Here is a 24,793-nt window from a genome sequence, read left to right on the forward strand (position 1 = left end):
ATATATATATATATATATATATATATATATATATATATATATATATATATATGTATATATATATATATATATATATATACACACACATATATATGTATGTGTGGGGAAAAAAATCCCAAGACTATTTCATCTCTACAGGCCTGTTTCATGAGGGGTTTACCTCAATCCTGAGGATTGAGGTAAACCCCTCATGAAACACCACGGTATCGAGCACTATTTTTTGGATAATCTAATTAAGACATATATATATATATATATATATATATATATATATATATATATATACATATATATATATATAAACATACGTATCTATTTAATTGAATATATATCCACTTCTAGCTATGATATTGACAAAGTTGATCCTCACTTAACCTTCTTTTAAACAAAATCAGTCAAGAATCTCAATTTTCCTTCTCTTCTGTCGACTGTTTGAAGGTTTTGACTCCACTTAGTTGTCATTTGGAAGCTCCATAAGAGGATTTCTCCGTCATTTGTGGGTCAAAACAAAGTCAAATTTAGTCTTTGACTCACTTCCTGTCTGTGAAGTGTACTTAAGTTGGAACACAACCACGTGTTGACTTCGAACTTAGAACACGTGTTGCTGTCTCGTAGTTTACCTTCTTTATTGATGTCACTGAAACATTTGCACAACGTACACGACTTCCTGCTTAGCGAACACGGACTGGGAAGTAACGACGGTTGATGACAAGCCTTCAAAATAAAATTCTGTCGTGTATGTTCGATGTTCAAAGCATAACCGATCACGTATATTCTTTCGAACAAACTCAAATTGTATTTCTTAAAAGTCAAATCACTAGAAATAATGAACAATACGTTTTTGTGGTAGATGGCGCTGACAGAAAGCAAGACTGATGTACTTGATGTTGTTGGCCCCGCCCCTTTGACCTTATCCAACGTTGTGCAGACGCTCAACAAACATATTTGTTACACAAGAAGAAGAATGTTTCACTTTATTAGCACAATAATAGCAAAGATGGATTGATGGAGTACAATAACACCAACAACTTAGAATAAATAAAACAAAGTCATTGTCCACAAAGCTTGGGAAATATTTCCTAATTCATAATCTGACTAGATAACTAGAGACATTATCTAGTGACGTGACTTTGAACTTTGTATGTCAACACATGCTCTTAGATTCTGGTCAATAAAATTCTGCTGGTACTCGGAAGAGAAATCTTTCATCACTCAGCGTTGTGAGTTCTCGTGTGTCGTACAAGAGTCGCTTTGTCACAGAAGCTTTTGTTGCAGCTTGGGCAGGTGAATGGTTTTTCTTTGGTGTGCGTTCTCAGGTGTATTTTCAAACCGTGATTTTGCACAAACCCTTTCCCGCACAACGAACAGGTGTAGGGTTTCTCTCCGGTGTGTATTCTTGTGTGCTCCGTCATGTGGGACTTTTGCGCAAATCCGAGCCCGCAGAACGAGCAGGTGTAAGGTTTCTCCCCGGTGTGCGTTCTCATGTGTCGCTCCAACTCCGAGCTCTCACAAAAGCATTTGTTGCAGACTGAACAAGAATACGGTTTCTCGCCAGTGTGCGTTCGCATGTGTCGTTTCACGTCTGAATTCCGCGCGAAACCGAGACCGCACACCGGACATGTGAATGGTTTCTCACCGGTGTGAATTTTAGTGTGTTGGGTCAAAGATGACTTTTGAGTAAACCGCACGCCGCACAACGAGCAGGCGTAAGGTTTCTCTCCAGCGTGCGTTTTCTTGTGTCGCGACAATATTGAACTCTCACTGAAACATTTGTTGCAGATGGAACAGGAAAATGGTTTCTCGCCAGAGTGTCTCCTCGTATGCGCTTTCAAGTTGGATTTCAGAGAGAACCTTTTCCCGCAAATTGAGCACATGAATGGCTTTTCTTTGGTGTGGCAGCTCATGTGTCTTTTCAGGTTGCTCTTCTTGACAAAACTTTTGTCACACTGAGAACATTTCCAGCGGGTGTTGTTGGCGCGACTCCTCTGCTCAGCTTTGGACTCGTCCTCGTCAGTGTCGGCAGATTGTCCGCTATCGGAGAGGGCAGCCGAGTGGTCTCCGTCAGCTTCTGTTGTCATGTGTTGAGTTGAGCTGCCGCTCGGAGGCTCCGCCTCTCTCTTCTCCTCACTTTCACCTTTGACCTCATCTTCATCATGGTCCTCCTCACCCTTCACAGGCACACCAACCACTGAGAAGTCCTCCAGTCCTTCCAGGGGCTCTCCGTCCCGACTGATGCCGTGCTCCTCCTCTTCCTCCTTAATGTGGGGGGGCTGTGGCTCCTCCTGCTGCTGCGGAGGAGGACCATGTTCCTCACTGACGCCTGCAGGACACAAGAAGATCAACAACAAATGGAAATGATCTTCCATGTTTTATACTTTGAAGGCTGGATCCTCAGACTCCATGGAGGACTGCAGCCACCACATTCAAGCCGCTACTCATTTGCAATGCTTTGAACCCTGCGGCTTTTAAAACGGTGCGGCTAGTTTAAGAATGTTTCTTGGCTGAAGGCCTTAATGTTTTGTGTTCAAAACCCCAGCAGGTACACTGAGATGGTGTCTTGTTGTCTGTGATGTGGCGCCATCTTTTGGAGGAGTTCGCTCACTGTTGATTTAATGCCTTAAAATCGGAAGTAAACCCGTCCATAGCGTTTTTACTCATATAGATTCTTCATTCATCACTCCAAGCAACATTTGTAAGTTTTACAATATAACTAAAACAATTCTTACTTAGTGAAGCGTGCCATGTGTGATGTCTGTAGGAGTGTTGTCATGCATGTTTGTACCTGCTAATGTAATGTAGCGGGCGGCGTTAGCATCAGCTAATATGCTAACACGAGTGTCTGTGTTAGTATTATTAACTTACATTCTTTTTGTATTGTTTCACTTTCACAAATTACAAAGTTTATGTTTATTGTGAATACTGTATCTTAGTAGTTTATGTTTAATGTGAATACTGTATCTTAGTAGTTTATGTTTAATGTGAATACTGTATCTTAGTAGTTTATGTTCAATGTGAATAATGTATCTTAGTAGTTTATGTTTAATGTGAATACTGTATCTTAGTAGTTTATGTTCAATGTGAATACTGTATCTTAGTAGTTTATGTTTAATGTGAATACTGTATCTTAGTAGTTTATGTTCAATGTGAATACTGTATCTTAGTAGTTTATGTTTAATGTGAATACTGTATCTTAATAGTTTATGTTCAATGTGAATAATGTATCTTAGTAGTTTATGTTTAATGTGAATAATGTATCTTAGTAGTTTATGTTCAATGTGAATACTGTATCTTAGTAGTTTAATGTGAATACTGTATCTTAGTAGTTTATGTTCAACGTGAATACTGTATCTTAGTAGTTTATGTTCAACGTGAATACTGTATCTTAATAGTTTATGTTCAATGTGAATACTGTATCTTAGTAGTTTATATTCAATGTGAATACTGTATCTTAGTAGTTTATGTTCAATGTGAATACTGTATCTTAGTAGTTTATGTTTAATGTGAATACTGTGTCTTAGTAGTTTATGTTTAATGTAAATACTGTATCTTGTAGTTTTTTATGTAAATACTGTATCTTAGGTGGTTAGGGTTCAATGTGAATAGGGTATTTTAGTAGTTTACTGTAAATACTGTATCTTAGTAGTTTATGTTTAATGTGAATACTCACACAACACAAACATCTACTCACACAACACAAACATCTACTCACACAACACAAACATCTACTCACACAACACAAACATCTACTCACACAATACAAACATCTACTTACAGAACACACACATCTACTCACACAACACAAACATCTACTTACAGAACACACACATCTACTCACACAACACAAACATCTACTCACACAACACAAACATCTACTTACAGAACACACACATCTACTTACAGAACACACACATCTACTCACACAACACAAACATCTACTCACACAACACACACATCTACTCACACAACACAAACATCTACTCACACAACACAAACATCTACTCACACAACACAAACATCTACTTACAGAACACACACATCTACTTACACAACACAAACATCTACTCACACAACACAAACATCTACTCACGCAACACAAACATCTACTCACACAACACAAACATCTACTCACACAACACAAACATCTACTCACACAACACAAACATCTACTCACACAACACAAACATCTACTCACACAACACAAACATCTACTCACACAACACAAACATCTACTCACAGAACACAAACATCTACTCACACAACACAAACATCTACTAACACAACACACACATCTACTCACACAACACAAACATCTACTCACACAACACAAACATCTACTCACACAACACAAACATCTACTCACACAACACAAACATCTACTAACACAACACACACATCTACTCACACAACACAAACATCTACTCACACAACACACACATCTACTCACACAACACAAACAGAACAAGAGACCACAACAGATGTTTTTATAGTACGTCATCTAAACCTGAAGTAGATTTAAAGACAGAACCTCGGACTGGTCTGTAAGAAAATACTGCACTGTAGTGTAGTGTTGTATCATTTGTTTGCCTTCACTCGTGTGTGATGTGTGTTTCTAAGTCTGATGTCTAACAACATTTTTGTTAGGGCACCAAAGATATTTTAGTGAGGAACACAGCTTTTACTTTGAAAAAAACTACTTCCAATGTCAAAATATTAAAAAAAAAAAACCCTCTATTTTGGTCTGTTTCTGCATTTCGGTTTTCTGGGGGATTTAAATTGATGTCAATGAAAAATACAAATCAAAGATGTTATTGCTCTTTAACACCACACTAAGTCAAATGTTTGTGTTTTTCAATGTTCTTGTTTGGTTTCTTGAAAAAAAAATAAAATCAAATAAGTTACTAATTTCATTCCTGGAACAAAAATGAAGTGACTACAACGTTCAGTGGCCAACACGCCACACCTGCACTGAGCACAGTCGCCCACAAGATGTCGCCAGAGCACACAGAACCACACTGGGGGCTGGACGGTGGGAACATTTAGTTCCAGGAACTGAACTTCTGTAATGATTCACCTAAACTTCCCGGCTACAGAACGCAACTAAATACAGGCCACGCCCACCTCATTTTGCATTCATTGTATGTTGTGCATATATTATGGTCTGTCAGTGGTCGCGGATTTCTAATTATTAGGGCGGCAGCATTTTGAGGAAAAATCTAATTGTGATTTTTCTCACCAAAATTGCATTTTTATTTTTCATACATTTTGATACATAAAAATGCACACAAGTGCGAAAGTAAGGAGTGAAGGAAGACATTTAGACTGTCAATCAACATATTCTTGTCTCACGCTGCCACACGTTACAACACAGGTGTCAAAGTCAAGGTCCGGGGGCAAAATGTGGCCCACCACATCATTTTATCTGGCCCACCACATCATTTTATCTGGCCCACCACATCATTTTATCTGGCCCACAAACACCTGGAAATGTGGGGTCGCTGCAGCTGCATGTTTTTCTCTAAATAAAAAGACTTCACTTGACAGCAAACTACCCATCAAATGAATCAAAATGACTATAAATGTTAAGTTGTTCTTTACAGCATATTACAGTAAATTGAAAAAAAACCTACTACTGTTTTTTGCCTTAAAATTCTGTGGGCTGAGCTGCCACTTTTTGACTGCAAAATCTAGGCTTGTTGTTTTTAACGGGGTATTACTGGAAATGGAAAGACGCTACATTTGTTTTTACGCTAGAAACACTGGCGGTTAAATTGCCAGAATAAAAAAAATAAACTTGTAGAGTTTTTCCATGAACAATATCGTGTTGTAAAAACAAATGTCAATTTAACACAAACATTCTGGCAACTAAGATGCCAGATTTTTCCGTAAATAACACTTTTACAGTAAAATGTTGTAAATGTAAAGTTTTTACTGTACTACTTAAAAACATTTATATCATTAATAATGAAATGCAATTCCTCCATTATTCACTGTGATGGCAGCCATAACTGCCGTGTGGCCCTCAATGGAAACACTTTCACATTCCTCATTCACAACAACATGCCATTATTTACTTTCAAAATATTTGTCTTCATGCAAACTGACTCAGATCTTTTTCCGACATCCTGCTCTTAAACTGAAGAAATAAGCAATAAAAACTGTATTTTTCTCATTTTGCTGGACGACATATTGCTCCGCAAATTGTTGCAGATAAACAATATTTTTGTCAGCGTTATTTTGAGAGCAAATTAAACACGATTGTAATCATAATATATAATAATAATGCTAGTGACAAATTCATTGGAAATATTTGGAAGGTAAAATAACTTTATTTTAAAGAAATAAATTCAATGGACTCATTTCTGTAAGCAAATATTTGACTTAAACAAATATTGAACATCTTAAAGGGCATTTTTCCCAGTTGGAGAAACTATCACCTGTACACCATCACTGCTTATTCATCCCTGTTGATGGGCTCATATTGCCTGGATGTTGACTAATGGTGCAGCCCTACTTAGACTCACAGTCATCCTGTCAGGCAGGAGACTGGAGTTCATTAAATATGAATATATGTCATTTGGCTGTGACTTTATTACATCCACCCAGTCAGCCATCATTCCTAATGAGTTAAATAAAAGGAAATAAAGAAATAAAATATGAACATTTGATATTACGGTTATTTTGACCAAAATGATCACGTTTTCTCATTATTATCGCAATGTTCTCATCCATCCAGGTCATTGTCCTCTCAGGGCATTCAATCCATCCCAACTGGACTTACTAAGACCACGTTTACATTGCACACCAAATCTGATTTTATTGCCCTCAAGTGACACAGATCTGATTTTTGTTGCCAGTCTAAAAGCTCCAAAGTGCTTCAAATGTGATTGTTTGCCATCACATTCAGGCCTGAATCCCATTGGAGTTTTTTTTTTTTTTTTCAAATGGGACTTCAGTCTAAACGCGAAGTGACCTGAATCTGATTATTTTTTACATCAGCTACGTCAACTCGTGTCCGCCGGAAAGACAAAGTCACCAGCGGAAATGGATATTTCATCACAACGTCCAGTTTGGGTTTCTATTTAAGACCACGGAATTGTCGGTGCATCACTTGTCAATAGTGCATAAATTATAGTCCATATGCTGGCAGGTGAGTTCAACTAGGGCTGCAACTAACGATTAATTTGATAATCAATTAATCTGTTGATTATTACTTCGATTAATCGATTAATAATCGGATAAAAGAGACCAACTACATTTCTATCCTATCCAGTATTTTATTGGGAAAAAAACAGCATACTAGCACCATACTTATTTAATTATTGTTTCTCAGCTGTTTGTAAATGTTGCAGTTTATAAAAAAAGGTTTATTAAAAAAAAATTAAAAAACTAAAAAACTTTTTTTTTTTTATTGAAAAATAAAAATTAAAAAAACGATGACTAAATTAATCAGCAACTATTTAAATAATCGATTTTAATCGATTAGTTGTTGCAGCCTTAATTTCAATTGAATGAAAAAGACTGAAAATAAGCCGGGGGTCTGGAGGCTGCGAGCTCCTGCTTTTTCAGCAATTGAACATACAAAAATTAGCCGAAAAAAAAAGCACCATTTAAAGATGTTTTAGTGTTTAAAGAATTGAAAAATGACCAACAGAGTTAACATAAATATATTCATCCAAATGAATCACTTTGTCTGTTTCAGTCTATGTTAGTCAACCATTTAACTCAATCAGAACGTTCACATTTTTTAAACATTTTCACGAAATTCCCAAATTTCCCTGAAATTCCCATTGAAAAGAATGAGACATTTTCAAAGTTCCACAATTTGTTATCCCATTCAAATAGTTCCAACATCAAAATATTCAGCCTGTTCAGGAATTGTGTGCTCTCTATAAAAAAAATAATTCCTGGACTTCCTAGAATTCCCAGTTTTTAGGGACATTTTCCCCATTCAAAATGATTTGTCCATTTTTTTAAACTTCTACAATTGCCACATTTTTCCAAGCTATTCAAAGCATTCCAACATCAGCACATTCCACTCATTCTAACTAACACTTTCTGTTGGAGACACATTTCCTTTTTTGTTTATATTGTTTTTATTTTATTTTCTCTAATTGATTGCTGGCCTCAGCTCATGTTGAACTTCCTTTTCAGCAGATTGCTCCGCCCACTTCCTGTTAGGAACCAGGAAGTGTTGACAGGGAGGGGACTGTTGCTATGGTGCGGTTACCATGGTAGCCTCCTTAAATTGGGTTCAGGTGTGAGCATGGGAGGGCGATTGGAGGACAAACAGTTTTTGACCGTGTCGTGCCGTGCCATGTCGTGTGGTGTTGTGTCATGTTGTGACTGCTGTGATAATGTGCCATTCAAGGTCAGCATACTTTGTTATATAGCCTACATTTGATTTAATTTGGATAGCATAAAATAAAGGGATTGTCATATCCAAACACAAAACTACAGTACTGGACATTCTATCATTTGCACGCGTCAAACTGGTCAACACAGTCGCCCTCAGTACCAGACCAAAGGTAAGGGCTGTACACTTTCCCAAGTTCCTAACCAAATTCTGGTTTTCCTGGAAATTCAAACTCTTCAACATTGAAAGCATTCCAACTATTCTTCCATTCATACTACATTCTATCAGCATTTCACTTCAACTTGGAACATTCACACCTCATCTAGTTAGGACTGCTATACCTTTTTAAAAAGATACTTTTCGAAATAATGCAATAAGTATTTTTAGCGCATGTAAACGTGCGGACGTATTGTTTGCAGTAGCGGTGTAAGGATTAATAGATACAAGAATTGATATTCCTTAGATTCAACAACATCAATCTGTGCTCTGCAAGTCTGCCTTCCGGAAGATACCTGCATGTATCCATCCAACATCCTTTTAAAAGGAAATCCTTTGATTTGAAAGGAAAGGAAAACATTGGTTTTAAGCACCGCCCAAGTTTAAGACTTTTAACAAAAAGGACATTAAATGTTACTCAAGTCTGGGACTTCATCGCCATCACTCATCCAAATGAGAATAGTGGAGAGCTACGGTGGCTGAGAAAGGTCACAACAAATGCCACAAGATAATACAATAAATCACAACACAACAACCTTCCGCTACAGCACAATTGCAAAAGCCCCAGCAAATGCAAACAACACAACTTTAGGCCACCACAAAAGTGACAGCTGAGCAAGTGATGACAGACTTCCTGAACATGGTATACAGTAATAGTATTATTAAACATGGTATACAGTATTAGTAGTATTGACACTTCATGGTATACAGTATTAGTATTATTAAACATGGTATACAGTATTAGTAGTATTGACACTTCATGGTATACAGTATTAGTATTATTGAACATGGTATACAGTATTAGTATTATTGACACTTCCTGGTATACAGTATTAGTAGTATTGACACTTCCTGGTATACAGTATTAGTAGTATTGACACTTCATGGTATACAGTATTAGTATTATTAAACATGGTATACAGTATTAGTAGTATTGACACTTCATGGTATACAGTATTAGTATTATTGACACTTCATGGTATACAGTATTAGTATTATTGAACATGGTATACAGTATTAGTATTATTGACACTTCATGGTATACAGTATTAGTATTATTGACACTTCATGGTATACAGTATTAGTATTATTGAACATGGTATACAGTATTAGTATTATTGACACTTCGTGGTATACAGTATTAGTATTATTGAACATGGTATACAGTATTAGTATTATTGACACTTCATGGTATACAGTATTAGTATTATTGAACATGGTATACAGTATTAGTATTATTGAACATGGTATACAGTATTAGTATTATTGACACTTCATGGTATACAGTATTAGTATTATTGACACTTCGTGGTATACAGTATTAGTATTATTGAACATGGTATACAGTATTAGTATTATTGAACATGGTATACAGTATTAGTATTATTGACACTTCATGGTATACAGTATTAGTATTGACACTTCATGGTATACAGTATTAGTATTATTAAACATGGTATACAGTATTAGTATTATTGAACATGGTATACAGTATTAGTATTATTGACACTTCATGGTATAAAGTATTAGTATTATTGAACATGGTATACAGTATTAGTATTATTGAACATGGTATACAGTATTAGTATTATTGACACTTCATGGTATACAGTATTAGTATTATTGACACTTCATGGTATACAGTATTAGTATTATTGACACTTGGTTGTTTGTATCCATAATTCATGCATACATCCTTCCTTACAAGAAATAATTGTTGTTTACTTGTTTGTTTGTATCCATATTTCATTTATACATCATCCCCTTACAAGAAATAACATTGTTTACGTCCTTGTTTGTATCATAATTCATGTATACATCATTCCCTTACAAGAAATAACATTAATTGTTGTTTACTTCCATGTTCGTATCCATATTTCATTCATACATCCATCCATCCATTTCCTACCGCTTGTCCCTTATAACTTTAAGTGTTGTTTACTTGCAAGGAATGTTTCCACTCCTACTCTGCTTTCCTACGCAATGCCTTACAAGTTAGTCAACATGTGAGAAGTCAACAAACCTGTTTGTTGATGTTTGTTGAAAAGAGCGTCCAGTAGTTGACGTTGTCGCTCGTTCTCCTCTTTTGTTCTAGAAAGTTCCTCCTCGTATTCTGCTATCGTTCTTTCTAACACTACAAATATTTCTTCCACAGCAGCAGTTAGTCGCTGCTTCACCAACACTCTCAGCATTTCTACTTTGCACATTTTCACACTTTAAACTCACACTTAGCGACGTGTCGATCACTTCCGCTTTGTTTTGTTAGAAGCTAGCAAGCTAAGCTAGCATGGGACGCTTCAAAGTGACGCTGAGGCGAGTTTATCCCGGACCAAAGACGTGTTAACGTGTACTAAATGTTCTTCTTTGTCTTAACGATGTCTGCAAAATGTATATGTAGTCAGCAGAAAAGCAAACAAACTCAGCATTGATCGCTTTTTAACTAAAACGTCTCGCTGCCTTGCTTGCTTCTTTTGACCATATTTGGTGTTTCCGGCAGACGAGACTCAGGTTGTGCATTCTAGCAACACTGCCGCCTCAGGCGAGGAGGCGTCATTACACGCTTGATATATATGTCTGCCCCCCTTCCATAGTCATAGTGTGTATGCAGAATATTTCAACCTTCATTCTTATACCTTTTATAAGATTCAACTTTATTTGGAGCACCTCACAGTGTGCAGTATTAACATCCATCCATCCATTTCTACCGCTTGTCCCTTTTGCTACCATGAATTGATTAACGGGGACCCCCGACTTAAACAAGTTGAAAAACTTATTGGGGTGTTACCATTTAGTGGTCAATTGTACGGACTTTGTACTGTACCGTGCAATCTACTAATACAAGTTTCAATCAATCAATCAATGGGGTCGCGGAGGGTGCGGGAGCCTATCTCAGCTGCATTCGGGCGGAAGGCGGGGTACACCCTGGACAAGTCGCCACCTCATCGCAGGGCGCAATATTAACATTTTAAAAAAAACTAAAAAAACCTGAAATTATACCATGTGAAAAATGTGTACAAAAACATCAGATACTTGTAACAAAATACATCTTGATTTGTATTGCAATGTACAGTTTACTTTATGTAATATACATTTAATTTAATACAGTGTATAACTTCTGTACCGTGTATTTCATGTACTTTGCTGTATAAAAAACTTTTTTTTACTTTGTACTTTTTCTTTTACAATGCAATTCAATTATTATAATTTTTTTTTAAACTTTTTTGTAGATGCTGACTTAGGGAGAAACGCAAAATAATTCAAATGTGCTCATATAAATGGCAATAAATATCTATTCTATGTATCTCCTATTGGGATATTTAGTGGCTGCGGTGAATAAATACACAAACCGTATAAAAAGGGACAAAAATATGACTAAAATAAAAATGGGATGACAAGGTAGTTGAAAAGTAATGACTAGGATTACAGTAGGATATGATATACTAGGATTACAGTATTTTTTACAGTATACTCACTCATACGTTTTTCTTGCTCAAAATGGAGATCCCTCAAATATGATTACAGGAGAAATGTGATTTATCAAGAGTTGCCGTGCGATACAGAACGTCGATTGTGTGTCTTGATGTTGAGCAGCTGCTGTGAGGAGAGTCAAAGAGTCATATTGCACAACAATGGTGGCAAACAGTGTGAATATTGTTGCTCCTCCACCTCTAAAACTGTCTTTGCAAATATTTTGTAGTATCTATTAAGGGAATAAACAGCATGTTTTGTGTAGTTGCAAGCATGAGAGTGTACATCATGTAATATAACAACTTCTGAAAGCTTCCGCATTGTCATTTGTTGTTGTGCTTTTTGTCTTTTATTATTACAGCATGTTTCATGTCTGAAGTACTTCCCACCCGTCACATTTTACTACTCTTTTTACCGATCCAAACCTCACAACAGGGGTGTCCAAAGTGGGGCCCAGGGGCCGTTTGCGGGCCCGCTACACATTCTTAAAATGCTATTCAAAAAACAAAACATAAAAAGCGGAATAAAATAGCAAGCAAGTGAAATGTAGCAAGAAAAAATTACGTATATATATATATATATCTATATATATACGTATGTATACATATATATGTATATACACATATATATATATACACTATATATATATATATATATATATATATATATATATATATATATATATATATATATATATATATGTATATACACATATATATATATATATATACACTATATATATATATATATATATATATATATATGTATATATATATATATATATATATATATATATATATATATATATATATATATATATATATATATATATATATATATATATATATATATATATATATATATATATATATATATATATAGATATAGATAGAATAGAATAGAAAGTATTTTATTGATCCCTGGGGGAAAATCAGCACCACAGTTCGCTCACAATAGACAATAATAATAATAAATAATATAATATATATAATATATTATATATATAATACATGAATAATATAAATATATTCTACATATAATCTACATTTAAAGGCCTACTGAAAGCCACTACTAGCGACCACGCAGTCTGATAGTTTATATATCAATGATGACATCTTAACATTGCAACACATGCCAATACGGCCGGGTTAACTTATAAAGTGACATTTTACATTTCCCGCCACACTTCCGGTTGAAAAGGTCTATGTATGATGACGTATGTATGATGACGTATGTATGATGACGTATGTATGATGACGTATGTATGATGACGTATGTATGATGACGTCAATGGTTGAAGCGGAAGTATTGGGACACATTGTATCCAATACAAAAAAGCTCTGTTTTCATCTCATAATTCCACAGTATTGTGGACATCTGTGTTGGTGAATCTTTTGCAATTTGTTTAATGAACAATGGAGACTGCAAAGAAGAAAGCTGTAGGTGGGATCGGTGTATTAGCGGCTGGCTGCAGCAACACAACCAGGAGGACTTTGACTTGGATAGCAGACGCGCTATCCGACGCTAGCCGCCGACCGCATCGATGATCGGGTGAAGTCCTTCGTCGCTCCGTCGATCGCTGGAACGCAGGTGAGCACGGGTGTTGATGAGCAGATGAGGGCTGGCTGGCGTAGGTGGAGAGCTAATGTTTTTAGCATAGCTCTGAGGTCCCGTAGCTAAGTTAGCTTCAATGGCGTCGTTAGCAACAGCATTGCTAGGCTTCGACAGGCGGCACAGCATTAACCGTGTAGTTACATGTCCATGGTTTAATAGTATTGTTGATCTTCTGTCTATCCTTCCAGTCAGGGGCTTATTTATTTTGTTTCTATCTGCATTTAAGCATGATGCTATCACGTTAGCTTTGTAGCTAAAGTGCTTCACCGATGTATTGTCATGGAGATAAAAGTCACTGTGAATGTCCATTTCGCGTTCTGGACTCTCATTTTCAAGAGGATATAGTATCCCAGGTGCTTTCAAATACAAATCCGTGATCCACAATAGAAAAAGGAGAAAGGTACAAGGGCTCATTGGATTCCACACTAAGTTACGGTCAGAGCGAAAAAAGATACGTCCTGCACTGCACTCTAGTCCTTCACTCTCACGTTCCTCATCCACAAATCTTTCATCCTCGCTCAAATTAATGGGGTAATCGTCGCTTTCTCGGTCCGAATCTCTCTCGCTGCTGGTGTAAACAATGGGGAAATTCTGTCCACAAGATGACTGGTATTTCAAATTGAACTTGGCCCGTGGGCCGGAGTTTGGACAGCCCTCATATAGACCTTAATTAAGCACAAGTGTCTAAAAGTGCTTCACAACCACATCTCCTGATCTAAACCCACATCCAGGCAAGGAAAAACTCTAAAAGCCGCAGCTGGGGAAGAAGAAGAAATTATGTGGGGACCCCCTTCTAGTCCAGGTTGACCTGCGACAATGGCTTATTGTTATTGAGCTGCTACATGAACAGAGTCCAGTCCTTCAGGAAGTCATAGAGCAGGGGTGGGCAATTAATTTTTACTGAGGGCCACACCAACAATATTTCAATTAAATTTAGCTCAAATTATTTGTTATATACTGTAAGATAAATAATAATAATAATAATAATAATAATAACAATATCATTTAACCTAACTTAACTTTATACAAAAGCAGATTGCTTTTGATGGTTTTATTTTGAACACTGTCTTACACAACACTTTCTGATGTATAATACAATGCAAAAATGTCACTTTATCCTGCATCCTCTTTAAAAGTCCAACATTTTTCCCCGTCAGATTTGGACAACCATCTGTTGTCACACCTGCCAGCTTGTCCCATTTCAGTCCTAACATGTCCAAACACGCATTTACCTATGTGAACAAGTCATTACCTGTGGTTGTCTCTTTAATTGACTGCATGGCTGCCAGCTACTCCGTGATTTGAAAGTCTGCATTTATCCCACGTAAGAAGATGAGCAGCTGGGCGGTGTCACGTACATCGCAGCTCTCATCCAAAGCCAGCGAAAAACAGTCAAAGTCGGCCGTTCTGTTCTTCAGCTGAAGCTCCAAGTTTCCAGCGATGGTCTCAACCCGCCTCGTTACAGTGCGTCGGGAGAGTGACACGTTCGCAAATGCGCCCCTCTTCTCTGGGCATGTCAGCGCAACAGAGTCCAATAAGCACTCCTTAATAAACTCTCCGTCAGAAAACGCCTTACTTTTTCTGCAGATTTTGTGAAAAATTATGAAACTTGTCCTGACGGCTGCATCTCTGGGGGTGTGACATTTGGCAAAAAGTCCTTGTTGGGTTTGCAGTTTTACCATCAACGCATCAGCCTCCCTTGCGCGCGCTTCATCAGACAGATTCCGGTATTTTTCCTCCTGCTTCATCGTGTAGTGGCGATTCAAATGATATTCTTTAAACACAGCAACGTGTGTACCACAAATTAAGCACACGGCTTTACCTTTCATTTCTGTCAAGAAATACTTGGCAGTCCATGTCTTGTTGAAAACACGCCATTCCTCATCAACTTTTCTCTTTTTAGCGTCTCGGGGGTAACCGGGCATCACTTGTCGCTGTGCACCTTCACTCACAGGTTACACACGGACATACGCCCATAAATAACACTTTTCAAAATAAAAGCAGCACAGTTGTATTGCACGCACGACATAGATGTCTTTTTACATTTATTTTGTCATTTGTGATTGCCGCTGTTCACATTCACTCACAATCGCGCACGCGCATACGTCCACACGGAAGTAATACAAATAACGCTTTTCAAAACAAAAGCAGCACCGTTGTATTGCACACTCGACATAGATACTTTTTAAAATGTATTTTGTAATTTATGATTGGCCTCACGCGGGCCTGACAGGGACGCACAAAGGGCCGGATGTGGCCCGCGGGCCGCAGAATGTCCAGGTCTGTCATAGAGGATGTTCACTTCCTGCTGGGGTCAGCGACACACTTGTGTTTGTTCAGCTGGTATTTATAAGAGAACCTTTGGTCACACACACCACAGCTGAACACTTTCTCACCAGTGTGTGTCCTCGTGTGTCTCACCAGGTGCGATTGGACACAAAAGCTCTTATTGCAGCTTGAGCAAACGTACGGTCTCTCCCCGGTGTGCGTCCTCGTGTGTCTTACGAGGTTTGTCCGGAAGCAAAAAGTGGCGTTGCAGACGGAACATGTATAGGGTTTTTCTCCGGTGTGAGTCCTCATGTGCCTTACGAGGTTGGTTTGGACACAAAAGCTTTTGTCGCAGATGGAACACGAAAAGGGTTTCTCTCCGGTGTGCGTTCTCGTGTGTATTTTCAAATCGTCTTTTCGCGCAAACCCCGCGCCGCACACTGAGCAGGTAAAAGGTTTCCCTCCGGTGTGTATTCTCGTGTGTCTTTTCAGGTTACACCGCTCACTAAATGTTTTCCCACACTGAGAGCAGATAAAGCGAGTGTTGTCCTTCTGACACATCTTCTCGTCTTCATCATCGGTGTCAGCAGAGTGACACGTCGTCTCGTCACCATCTAAGAGTGGAGCTAAGTCTCCACCGTCACCTTCTGTTGTCATGTGTTGACTTGAGCTGCTGCTTGGAGGCTCCGCCCCTCTCTTCTCCTCCTCACTTTCACCTTTGACCTCATCTTCTTCACCCTTCACGATGACACGGATCACTGAGAACTCCTCCAATCCCTCAAAACGCTCTCCATCCTGACTGACACTGTAGTCCTCCTCCTCCTCTTTAATGTAGGGGGGCTGTGGCTCCTCCTGCTCCATCCCGGACATCCACACCTGCCGCTCAGGTGAGAAGATGTTCTTCACCAACGTCTGCAGGACACAAGAAGACAAACACACGCTTTAGAAAAGTCTCATCAGTCACCATGTCAATAAAGTACTATCTATGTTGACTTTGTGATGATGCAACATCAACATTGTATTCCTAAATCCCAAAAAAAACTTTTTCACATTTTCAATTTTACTATTGTTTATCAAAATATAACTATAGATGTCAACATTGTGAATGTGCTGAAAGATTCATTTATGATTGTTTAGCAAAATATAACTATAGATAATAATAACGGATTATATGACTTACTCGTCCATTGCCAAACTCAGTAGGAACTGATCCACATAAAACTAGATCTTATTAATATTTACTTCACTATCTGCTTCTCTGCTTTCACTTTTACTATCATATTTGTACATATCCTATTTGCTAACGTGAAAGTCAAAGGAACTCAGCACAGACCTGAAAAAAGGAATCATTGACTTGAACAAGTCAGGAAAGTCACTTGGAGCCATTTCAAAGAAGCTTAAGGTCCCAAGAGCAACTGTGCAGACAATTGTTCGTAAGCATAAAGTGCATGGCACAGTTTTGTCACTGCCACGATCAGGAAGAAAACGCAAGCTATCACCTGCTGCTGAGAGAAAAATTGGTCAGGATGATCAAGAGTCAACTGAGAACCAGCAAAAAGCAGATCTGCAATGAATTGGAAGGTACTGGAACACAGGTGTCAGTGTCCACAGTCAAGCCTGTTTTACATCGCCATGGACTGAGACACTACCATGCAAGAAGGAAGTTCTGCTCCAGAAGCCACACCTTAAGGCTCCTCTAAAGGTTGCTGCTGATCACATGGACAAAGATAAGACATTCTGGAGGAAACTTCTGTGGTCAGATGAAACAAAAATGGAGCTGTTTGGCCACAATATGTCTGGAGGAGAAAAGGTGAGGCCTTTAATCCCAGGAACACCATGCCTACCGTCAAGCATGGTGGTGGTAGTGTTATGCTCTGGGCCTGTTTTGCTGCCAATGGAACTGCCGCTTTAAATGGGACAATGAAAAAGGAGGATTAGCTCCAAATTCTTCAGGACAAGCTAAAATCATCAGCCCGGAGGTTGGGTCTTGGGCGCAGTTGGGTGTTCCAACAGGACAATGACCCCAAACACACCTCAAAAGTGGTAAAGGAATGGCTATATCAGGCTAGAATGAAGGTTTTAGAATGGCCTTACAAATAAGGCAACAAGAGAATTATCCCACACTTCTCTTTTGTAAAGTAAATATTTACAGCTGATATGAACATCTACATCAACTATATGATTTGTATGAGTAGCTGGACAGGACAAAAATATTAAAAATTAAATAAAAAAAAAGATTTGAGGAAAATCATTATTTTGCCGCAGGACGGTGATGCTATTGTCCTACAGTAGAAGGCTAAGCCAGCTACAAAACAACTGGAGCTAACATTGCTAATGTTTCACTCACACCTTTCTAACTTACTGTTAGTACTTACTGTTTCATTGTCTACTCCATTGCCATGAATAGTAGGCACCGAGCACGCCGTTAAAAGTAGTTTGTCGGAAAGTCCATCTATTGTCCTACAGTAGAAGGCTAAGCTAGCTACAAAACAACTGTCGGAAAGTCCATCTTTTTGTTAAAGTTTGTGGGTGAAGGAGTTCGGACGCTTTTTGGCACACATTTGGAGCGACTTCTTCAGGTGAGACTAGAGGTTTGAATCCTGTCTGGAGATGGACAATACACCCAATAATTGCAGTTTCCTTCTTCTAGTCAAATCTTGGCCATTTTGTCCTTTAAACTTCAGACGCGTGCGCATAAACAAAAACATTGTCAAACACGTGCAAAGCAGTCTGGGTAGTTTTTTACCATAAATGGATAACTCACTGACAATGTTCCCAATTTGTGACGTCACCAATTGTGCACATTCCTAAAGGACTGTTTGGAGGAAGTATGACAGAAGACAAGATTGTTTAATAAAAATCTCCGCAATGCCTCCATGCTTTGGTTTCACATTTTCAGGACGCATGCATCATTTGGTCCATTTAAATCCATCCATTTTCTACCGCTTGTCCCTCTCGGGGTCGCTGGGGGTGCTGGAGCCTATCTCAGCTACATTCGGGCGGAATCGATTTTTGAAGAGATGAGTAAGAATCGCGATTCGGATGTAATTCGATTTTTTTGTGCACCACTGCTAATCAGTAGCCTGTCTATTGAAAATCTAATGTAAGTTAGCATCAAGCTAGCACACTTTGGAAGTATGATGCCTTACTTTTCTTTTGAGTGTTATCTACCGAGCATGCTTGCTTTGTCGGTGTTGAAAATGACAACATTACTCAGAGGGAGTTTGGCTGAGTCCGCCCTCAGTGCTGCTTGAGTGACGGTTTACATGAGCCGCTGTGTAGTCTGCAACCAGACGTGACGTCAAGTGTAGGGATGTAACGCTAAACAGTATAATAATAAATGGCGATACAATTCCAGATGGTTAGTAATACAGTGTTATTTATTAATGCCTTTTAGGCAACACTGATGACTTCCTGAAAAGGAAGTGAGGCGCATGCGCACTGGTGTCGTTAGGCTTGATAATCATGGCAGACTTACTACACGGACTTTGATCCGGAGATTTCCCCTCTGAGTAAACGGAGCCAAACACTTGGTTTAACGTCATTTTCCCTCGCTTCCCGCCGTGTGTTTAAGAGACACTGCTGTGTTTAGATGGAGACAAGTGTGGACAATATTGTTTTTGTTATTTACAGTAAAAAAAATAAAAAATTAAAAATGTTACAGTAAAATTCTGGCAACTGAGCTGCTTTTTTTTTTTTTTCCATGTACAGTAATATACACTACATTTTGAGGTGAATTTATTGCAATTTACCGTATTTTTTTTACATTTTAGTTTTTAAAAAAATCTACTAATAAAATGCATAACAAAATGGTGTAATAATAGTATTCACTGTTAGAAGCAACCATAACTGCCAAAACCACTTAGACACCTGTGTCCTACATTGTCCAATTATTAATTGTGCGATTATGGTTGAAATGTTATTCAATTATTATTCCCCTGCGACGCTCACCAGGATAAGCAACATAGAAAATGGATGGATGTTAATTATGTGAATGCTCCAAACATATGCTTTTCTACACCAAAATTCATCAACTTATAATTATTATTATTATTATTATCCTCCAGATTTTGGTGCGTTCTACCTTCCACATTTTGCACTCGATTCAAATTCCCGGTTTTCCCGAAATTCCAGGAATTCCGTAATACTATTTCTCAATTCAACATGTTACTACTTCAACATTTCTCCACCCATTTGAAAAATTCCAACACCAACCATTTCGACTCATTCAGACCATTCACGTTTTTTTTAGCATTTTCAAAAAAAAATCCCGCTTTTCCCGAAATTCCCTAATTTTTAGGAAATTCCCATTGAAATGAATGAGACATTCTTCAAAGTTCTACAATTCCCACATTTTTCATCTGATTCAAACTGTTCCAACTTCAAAATATTCAGCCTGTTTAGGAATTGTGTGTTCTACTTCAACAATTCTAAAAAAAATTCCCGGATTTCCCACAATTCCTTTTTTTTTTTTTGCATATTCCCCATTCAAAGTGAATTGGCCATTTTTCAAACTTCCACAATTCCCTCATTCTTCAACCAATTCCATCTTCAACACATTCCACCATTCTGGAAATTCAAACTACCCTTTTTCCAAGTTAAACAAAATTCCCGAATTTCCCTAATACCATTTACTACTTCAACATTTCTTGCCCGATTTAAATAATTCCAACACCAACCAACTCAGCTCATTCAGGACATTCATGCTCCTAATCATTTTCCAAAAAATCCCGCTTTTCCCCAAATTCCTAAATTTCCAGGAAGTTCCCATTGAAATGAATGGGACATTTTTCCAAGTTCCACAATTCCCACATTTTTCATCTGATTCAAACTGTTCCAACTTCAAAATATTCAGCCTGTTCAGGAATTGTGTGCTCTATTGCAACAATTCTATAAAAAAAATTCCCGGATTTCCCATAATTCCTTTTTTTTGTTGTTGCATATTCCCCATTCAAAATGAATTGGCCATTTTTCAAACTTCCACAATTCCCTCATTCTTCAACCAATTCCCTCTTCAACACATTCCACCATTCTGGAAATTCAAACTACCCTTTTTCCAAGTTAAACAAAATTCCCGATTTTCCCTAATACCATTTACTACTTCAACATTTCTTGCCCGATTTAAATAATTCCAACACCAACCAACTCAGCTCATTCAGGACATTCATGCTCCTAATCATTTTCCAAAAAATCCCGCTTTTCCCCAAATTCCTAAATTTCCAGGAAGTTCCCATTGAAATGAAAGGGACATTTTTCCAAGATCCACAATTCCCACATTTTTCATCTGATTCAAACTGTTCCAACTTCAAAATATTCAGCCTGTTCAGGAATTGTGTGCTCTACTGCAACAATTCTATGAAAAAATTCCCGGATTTCCCATAATTCCTTTTTTGTTGTTGCATATTCCCCATTCAAAATGAATTGGCCATTTTTCAAACTTCCACAATTCCCACATTCTTCAACCCATTCAACACATTCCAACTTCAACACATTCCACCATTCTGGAAATTCCAACTACCCTTTTTCCGAGTACATTTTTTTCCCAGATTTTCCCAAAATTCCCTAATACCATTTACTACTTCAACATTTCTTGCCCGATTTCAAACAATTCCAACACCAACCAATTCAGCTCATTCAGGACATTCATGCTCCTAATCATTTTCCAAAAAATCCCGCTTTTCCCCAAATTCCCAGGAAGTTCCCATTGAACTGAATGGGACATTTTTCCAAGTTGCACAATTCCCACATTTTTCAAGCTATTCAAAGCATTCCAACATTAACACATTCCACTCATCCTGGACATTCAAACTAACACTTTCCCAAGTTCCAAACCAGATTCCGGTTTTCCTGGAAATTCAAACTCTTCAACATTCCAAGTATTCCAACATTGAAACTATTCTTCCATTCATACATTCTGTCAGCATTTCACTTCAACTTCAACATCCACACGACATTCCTTCAGGAATTGCCTCTTCTAGTAACGTTGATAATACAAGAGATTGCGGACAGATGCTGAAATAGCAACAACAAAAATGTTTTTTTGGACATGTAGGACAATTTTTGGTGAGATTTGAACAAAGTGTGGATAAATATATTCGAGAATGACTAATAAACCTGAAAGAAACACACAAACAGCAGTAGCACATCTTGACAATGTGTCCTCAGGAACACATCACATGAGTACTTATTGTAATAATGATGAAATATAACATATTGTAGTAATGATGAAATATAACATATTGTAGTAATGATGAAATATAAAGTTAGTAGACATGAAGAAGTAAACAAACCTGTTTGTTGAAAAGAGCGTCCAGTTGTCACTCCTTCTCCTCTTTTCTTCCACAAAGTTCCTCCTCGTGTTCTGCTAACCTTCTCCCGCACAAAAAGCACATTTGACGCTCACAATCGATCCCTGCTAATCGATGTTTCGATCACTTACGCGTCTCTTTGTTAGCAGCTAACAAGCTAAGCTAGCCTGAGAAGCGACAGCCCGGACATAGGAAGTTTCTTCCGGTATTCCGCAACTGGTACACGTTGGCGCGTTGCCGCCCTCTCCGGTGTGGAGGTGTCATTACACCCTCGACCTTAGACTTAGACTTCCTTTTATTGTCATTCAAATGAGAAGTTTACAGTACATATAAGAAGGTTGCATTAGCTGCTTGTAGTGCAGGATAAAAGAGCAATAAGTTGCAGATATAAATAAATAGATTACTGTACAAATAAATATATTGCATGTTTATGGATGTATGTTATATTGTCTATGGATGGAATCCTTTCTAAGGCTGCAGTTTCACAGTTGCGACAGAGGGGGCGCGCCTTTGTTCTCTAGCCAGGAAAGGCACGCGTGGGAAGCAAAGAAGAAGAAGAAGAAGGAAAAAAAAATAAACAAAAGTGACGTCACATTGGCTGTTTAAAAAGAATAAATACATCACGTGTTACCTTCATAAATGTCAAGTTGAAAGTGCGAGTATGACGTCACCGAGACTCCAAACACGTCACGTGGCGTAAAAGGCAGCTGCGTAGATCGTGACGTCACCAGAGAAAAGTTGCGGTTGCGACAGAATTCAGACTTGGAATAAAAGTTTGCCGTCAAATTCAATATCGTGTCGCTATTGTTCGATTCTGTTGGCTTTTAAAAGATAGGATTGTATTTTACTTCCGCATTCCGAACAGACCGTGGCGTATTTTCATGGACGTGTTGTCAAATCTCCCGGCAAAATCGGAAACGAGTCACGTGGTACGGCCTGCTTCACGCAGTCGTCGTTTCCGGCTAAGTGTTGCGTAATAGTCGTCACATCGCCAAGCACACGTGATCAGAGGTGAGATGCGTGGAAATGTTTTGTCAACATTATTATTCTCCAAGCTACTTTTTTTTAACATAAATGTCCATTTCTGAAAGTAAAAGCTACATTTTCTAATTGACTTTAAAGGAAAATGATTAAAAGTATAAAAGCCCTTGAAAGGAAAAAAAAAAAGTTGTTATTTTTCACAACATTTCACAGGAAATGTAAAAACAGTACCACTATTTTGGGGTTGTTTTTTTTTTACAGAAAATCTGTCAGCTTAGTTGCTAGAATGTTTGTGTTAAATTGACATTAGTTTTTGACAACATGATATTGTTCATGGAAAAACTGTACAAGTTCTTTTTTTTATTCCGGCAACTTAGCTGACAGTTTTTCTAGCGTAAAAACAAATGTAGCGTAATTATAGTACTCGGTAAAAGGTTTATTTTTAAGGCCAAAAATAAAATATTCACTTAGTATTACTTTCTTTAAAACATTTATTCAGCATTGTTTAACTTTAGCAAGTTATATGCTTGAAACAGATAATGATGACAAAAAAGCATAAAAATAGATCGGAAGTTCTCAAATACTTATTTTGAACATGTAATTGTGTTTATAGATGATATTATTTTGAACATGTAATTGTGTTTATAGATGATATGCAATCTGTTGTTGTGTTGCCTAATTGGTGTGTACATTAATGAAGGTGTGTGTTGTTGTGTTGCCTAATTGGTGTGTACATTAATGAAGGTGTGTGTTGTTGTGTTGCCTAATTGGTGTGTACATTAATGAAGGTGTGTGTTGTTGTGTTCCCTAATTGGTGTGTACATTAATGAAGGTGTGTGTTGTTGTGTTCCCTAATTGGTGTGTACATTAATGAAGGTGTGTGTTGTTGTCTTCCCTAATTGGTGTGTACATTAATGAAGGTGTGTGTTGTTGTGTTGCCTAATTGGTGTGTACATTAATGAAGGTGTGTGTTGTTGTGTTGCCTAATTGGTGTGTACATTAATGAAGGTGTGTGTTGTTGTGTTGCCTAATTGGTGTGTACATTAATGAAGGTGTGTGTTGTTGTGTTGCCTAATTGGTGTGTACATTAATGAAGGTGTGTGTTGTTGTGTTGCCTAATTGGTGTGTACATTAATGAAGGTGTGTGTTGTTGTGTTGCCTAATTGGTGTGTACATTAATGGAGGTGTGTGTTGTTGTGTTCCCTAATTGGTGTGTACATTAATGAAGGTGTGTGTTGTTGTGTTCCCTAATTGGTGTGTACATTAATGAAGATGTGTGTTGTTGTCTTCCCTAATTGGAGTGTACATTAATGAAGGTGTGTTGTTGTGTTCCCTAATTGGTGTGTACATTAATGAAGATGTGTGTTGTTGTCTTCCCTAATTGGAGTGTACATTAATGAAGGTGTGTTGTTGTGTTCCCTAATTGGTGTGTACATTAATGAAGATGTGTGTTGTTGTCTTCCCTAATTGGAGTGTACATTAATGAAGGTGTGTGTTGTTGTGTTCCCTAATTGGTGTGTACATTAATGAAGGTGTGTGTTGTTGTGTTGCCTAATTGGTGTGTACATTAATGAAGGTGTGTTGT

General features: G+C 37.7%; 1 protein-coding gene across 1 annotated transcript; it reads right to left on the reverse strand.

Annotated features, from left to right (window-relative positions):
* Positions 1-959: 959 nt before the first annotated feature.
* On the reverse strand, positions 960-22,409 carry LOC133665408 (zinc finger protein 569-like). The gene is made up of 4 exons (XM_062070700.1): positions 22,210-22,409; positions 15,954-16,831; positions 10,593-10,783; positions 960-2,320 (listed from the first exon to the last, which is right to left on the reverse strand). The coding sequence occupies exons 2-4, from the start codon at positions 16,787-16,789 to the stop codon at positions 1,209-1,211; spliced, it is 2,139 nt and encodes a 712-aa protein (XP_061926684.1). The 5' UTR covers positions 16,790-16,831; positions 22,210-22,409; the 3' UTR covers positions 960-1,208.
* Between the last annotated feature and the right edge of the window lie 2,384 nt (positions 22,410-24,793).

Source organism: Entelurus aequoreus, linkage group LG02, assembly GCF_033978785.1.
Source record: "Entelurus aequoreus isolate RoL-2023_Sb linkage group LG02, RoL_Eaeq_v1.1, whole genome shotgun sequence".
Lineage (NCBI taxonomy): Eukaryota > Metazoa > Chordata > Actinopteri > Syngnathiformes > Syngnathidae > Entelurus > Entelurus aequoreus.

Excerpts from the sequence above, each read along its gene's own strand:
- LOC133665408 (XM_062070700.1), bottom strand. The coding sequence starts at position 16,789 with ATGTCCGGGATGGAGCAGGAGGAGCCACAGCCCCCCTACATTAAAGAG. Across the intron at positions 10,784-15,953 it reads GTCGCTGACCCCAGCAGGAA|TGTGAAAATGTGCAAAGTAG; the intron begins GTGAACATCCTC and ends GTGAGTTTAAAG. Across the intron at positions 2,321-10,592 it reads CAACAAACATCAACAAACAG|GCGTCAGTGAGGAACATGGT; the intron begins GTTTGTTGACTT and ends TGTGTCCTGCAG.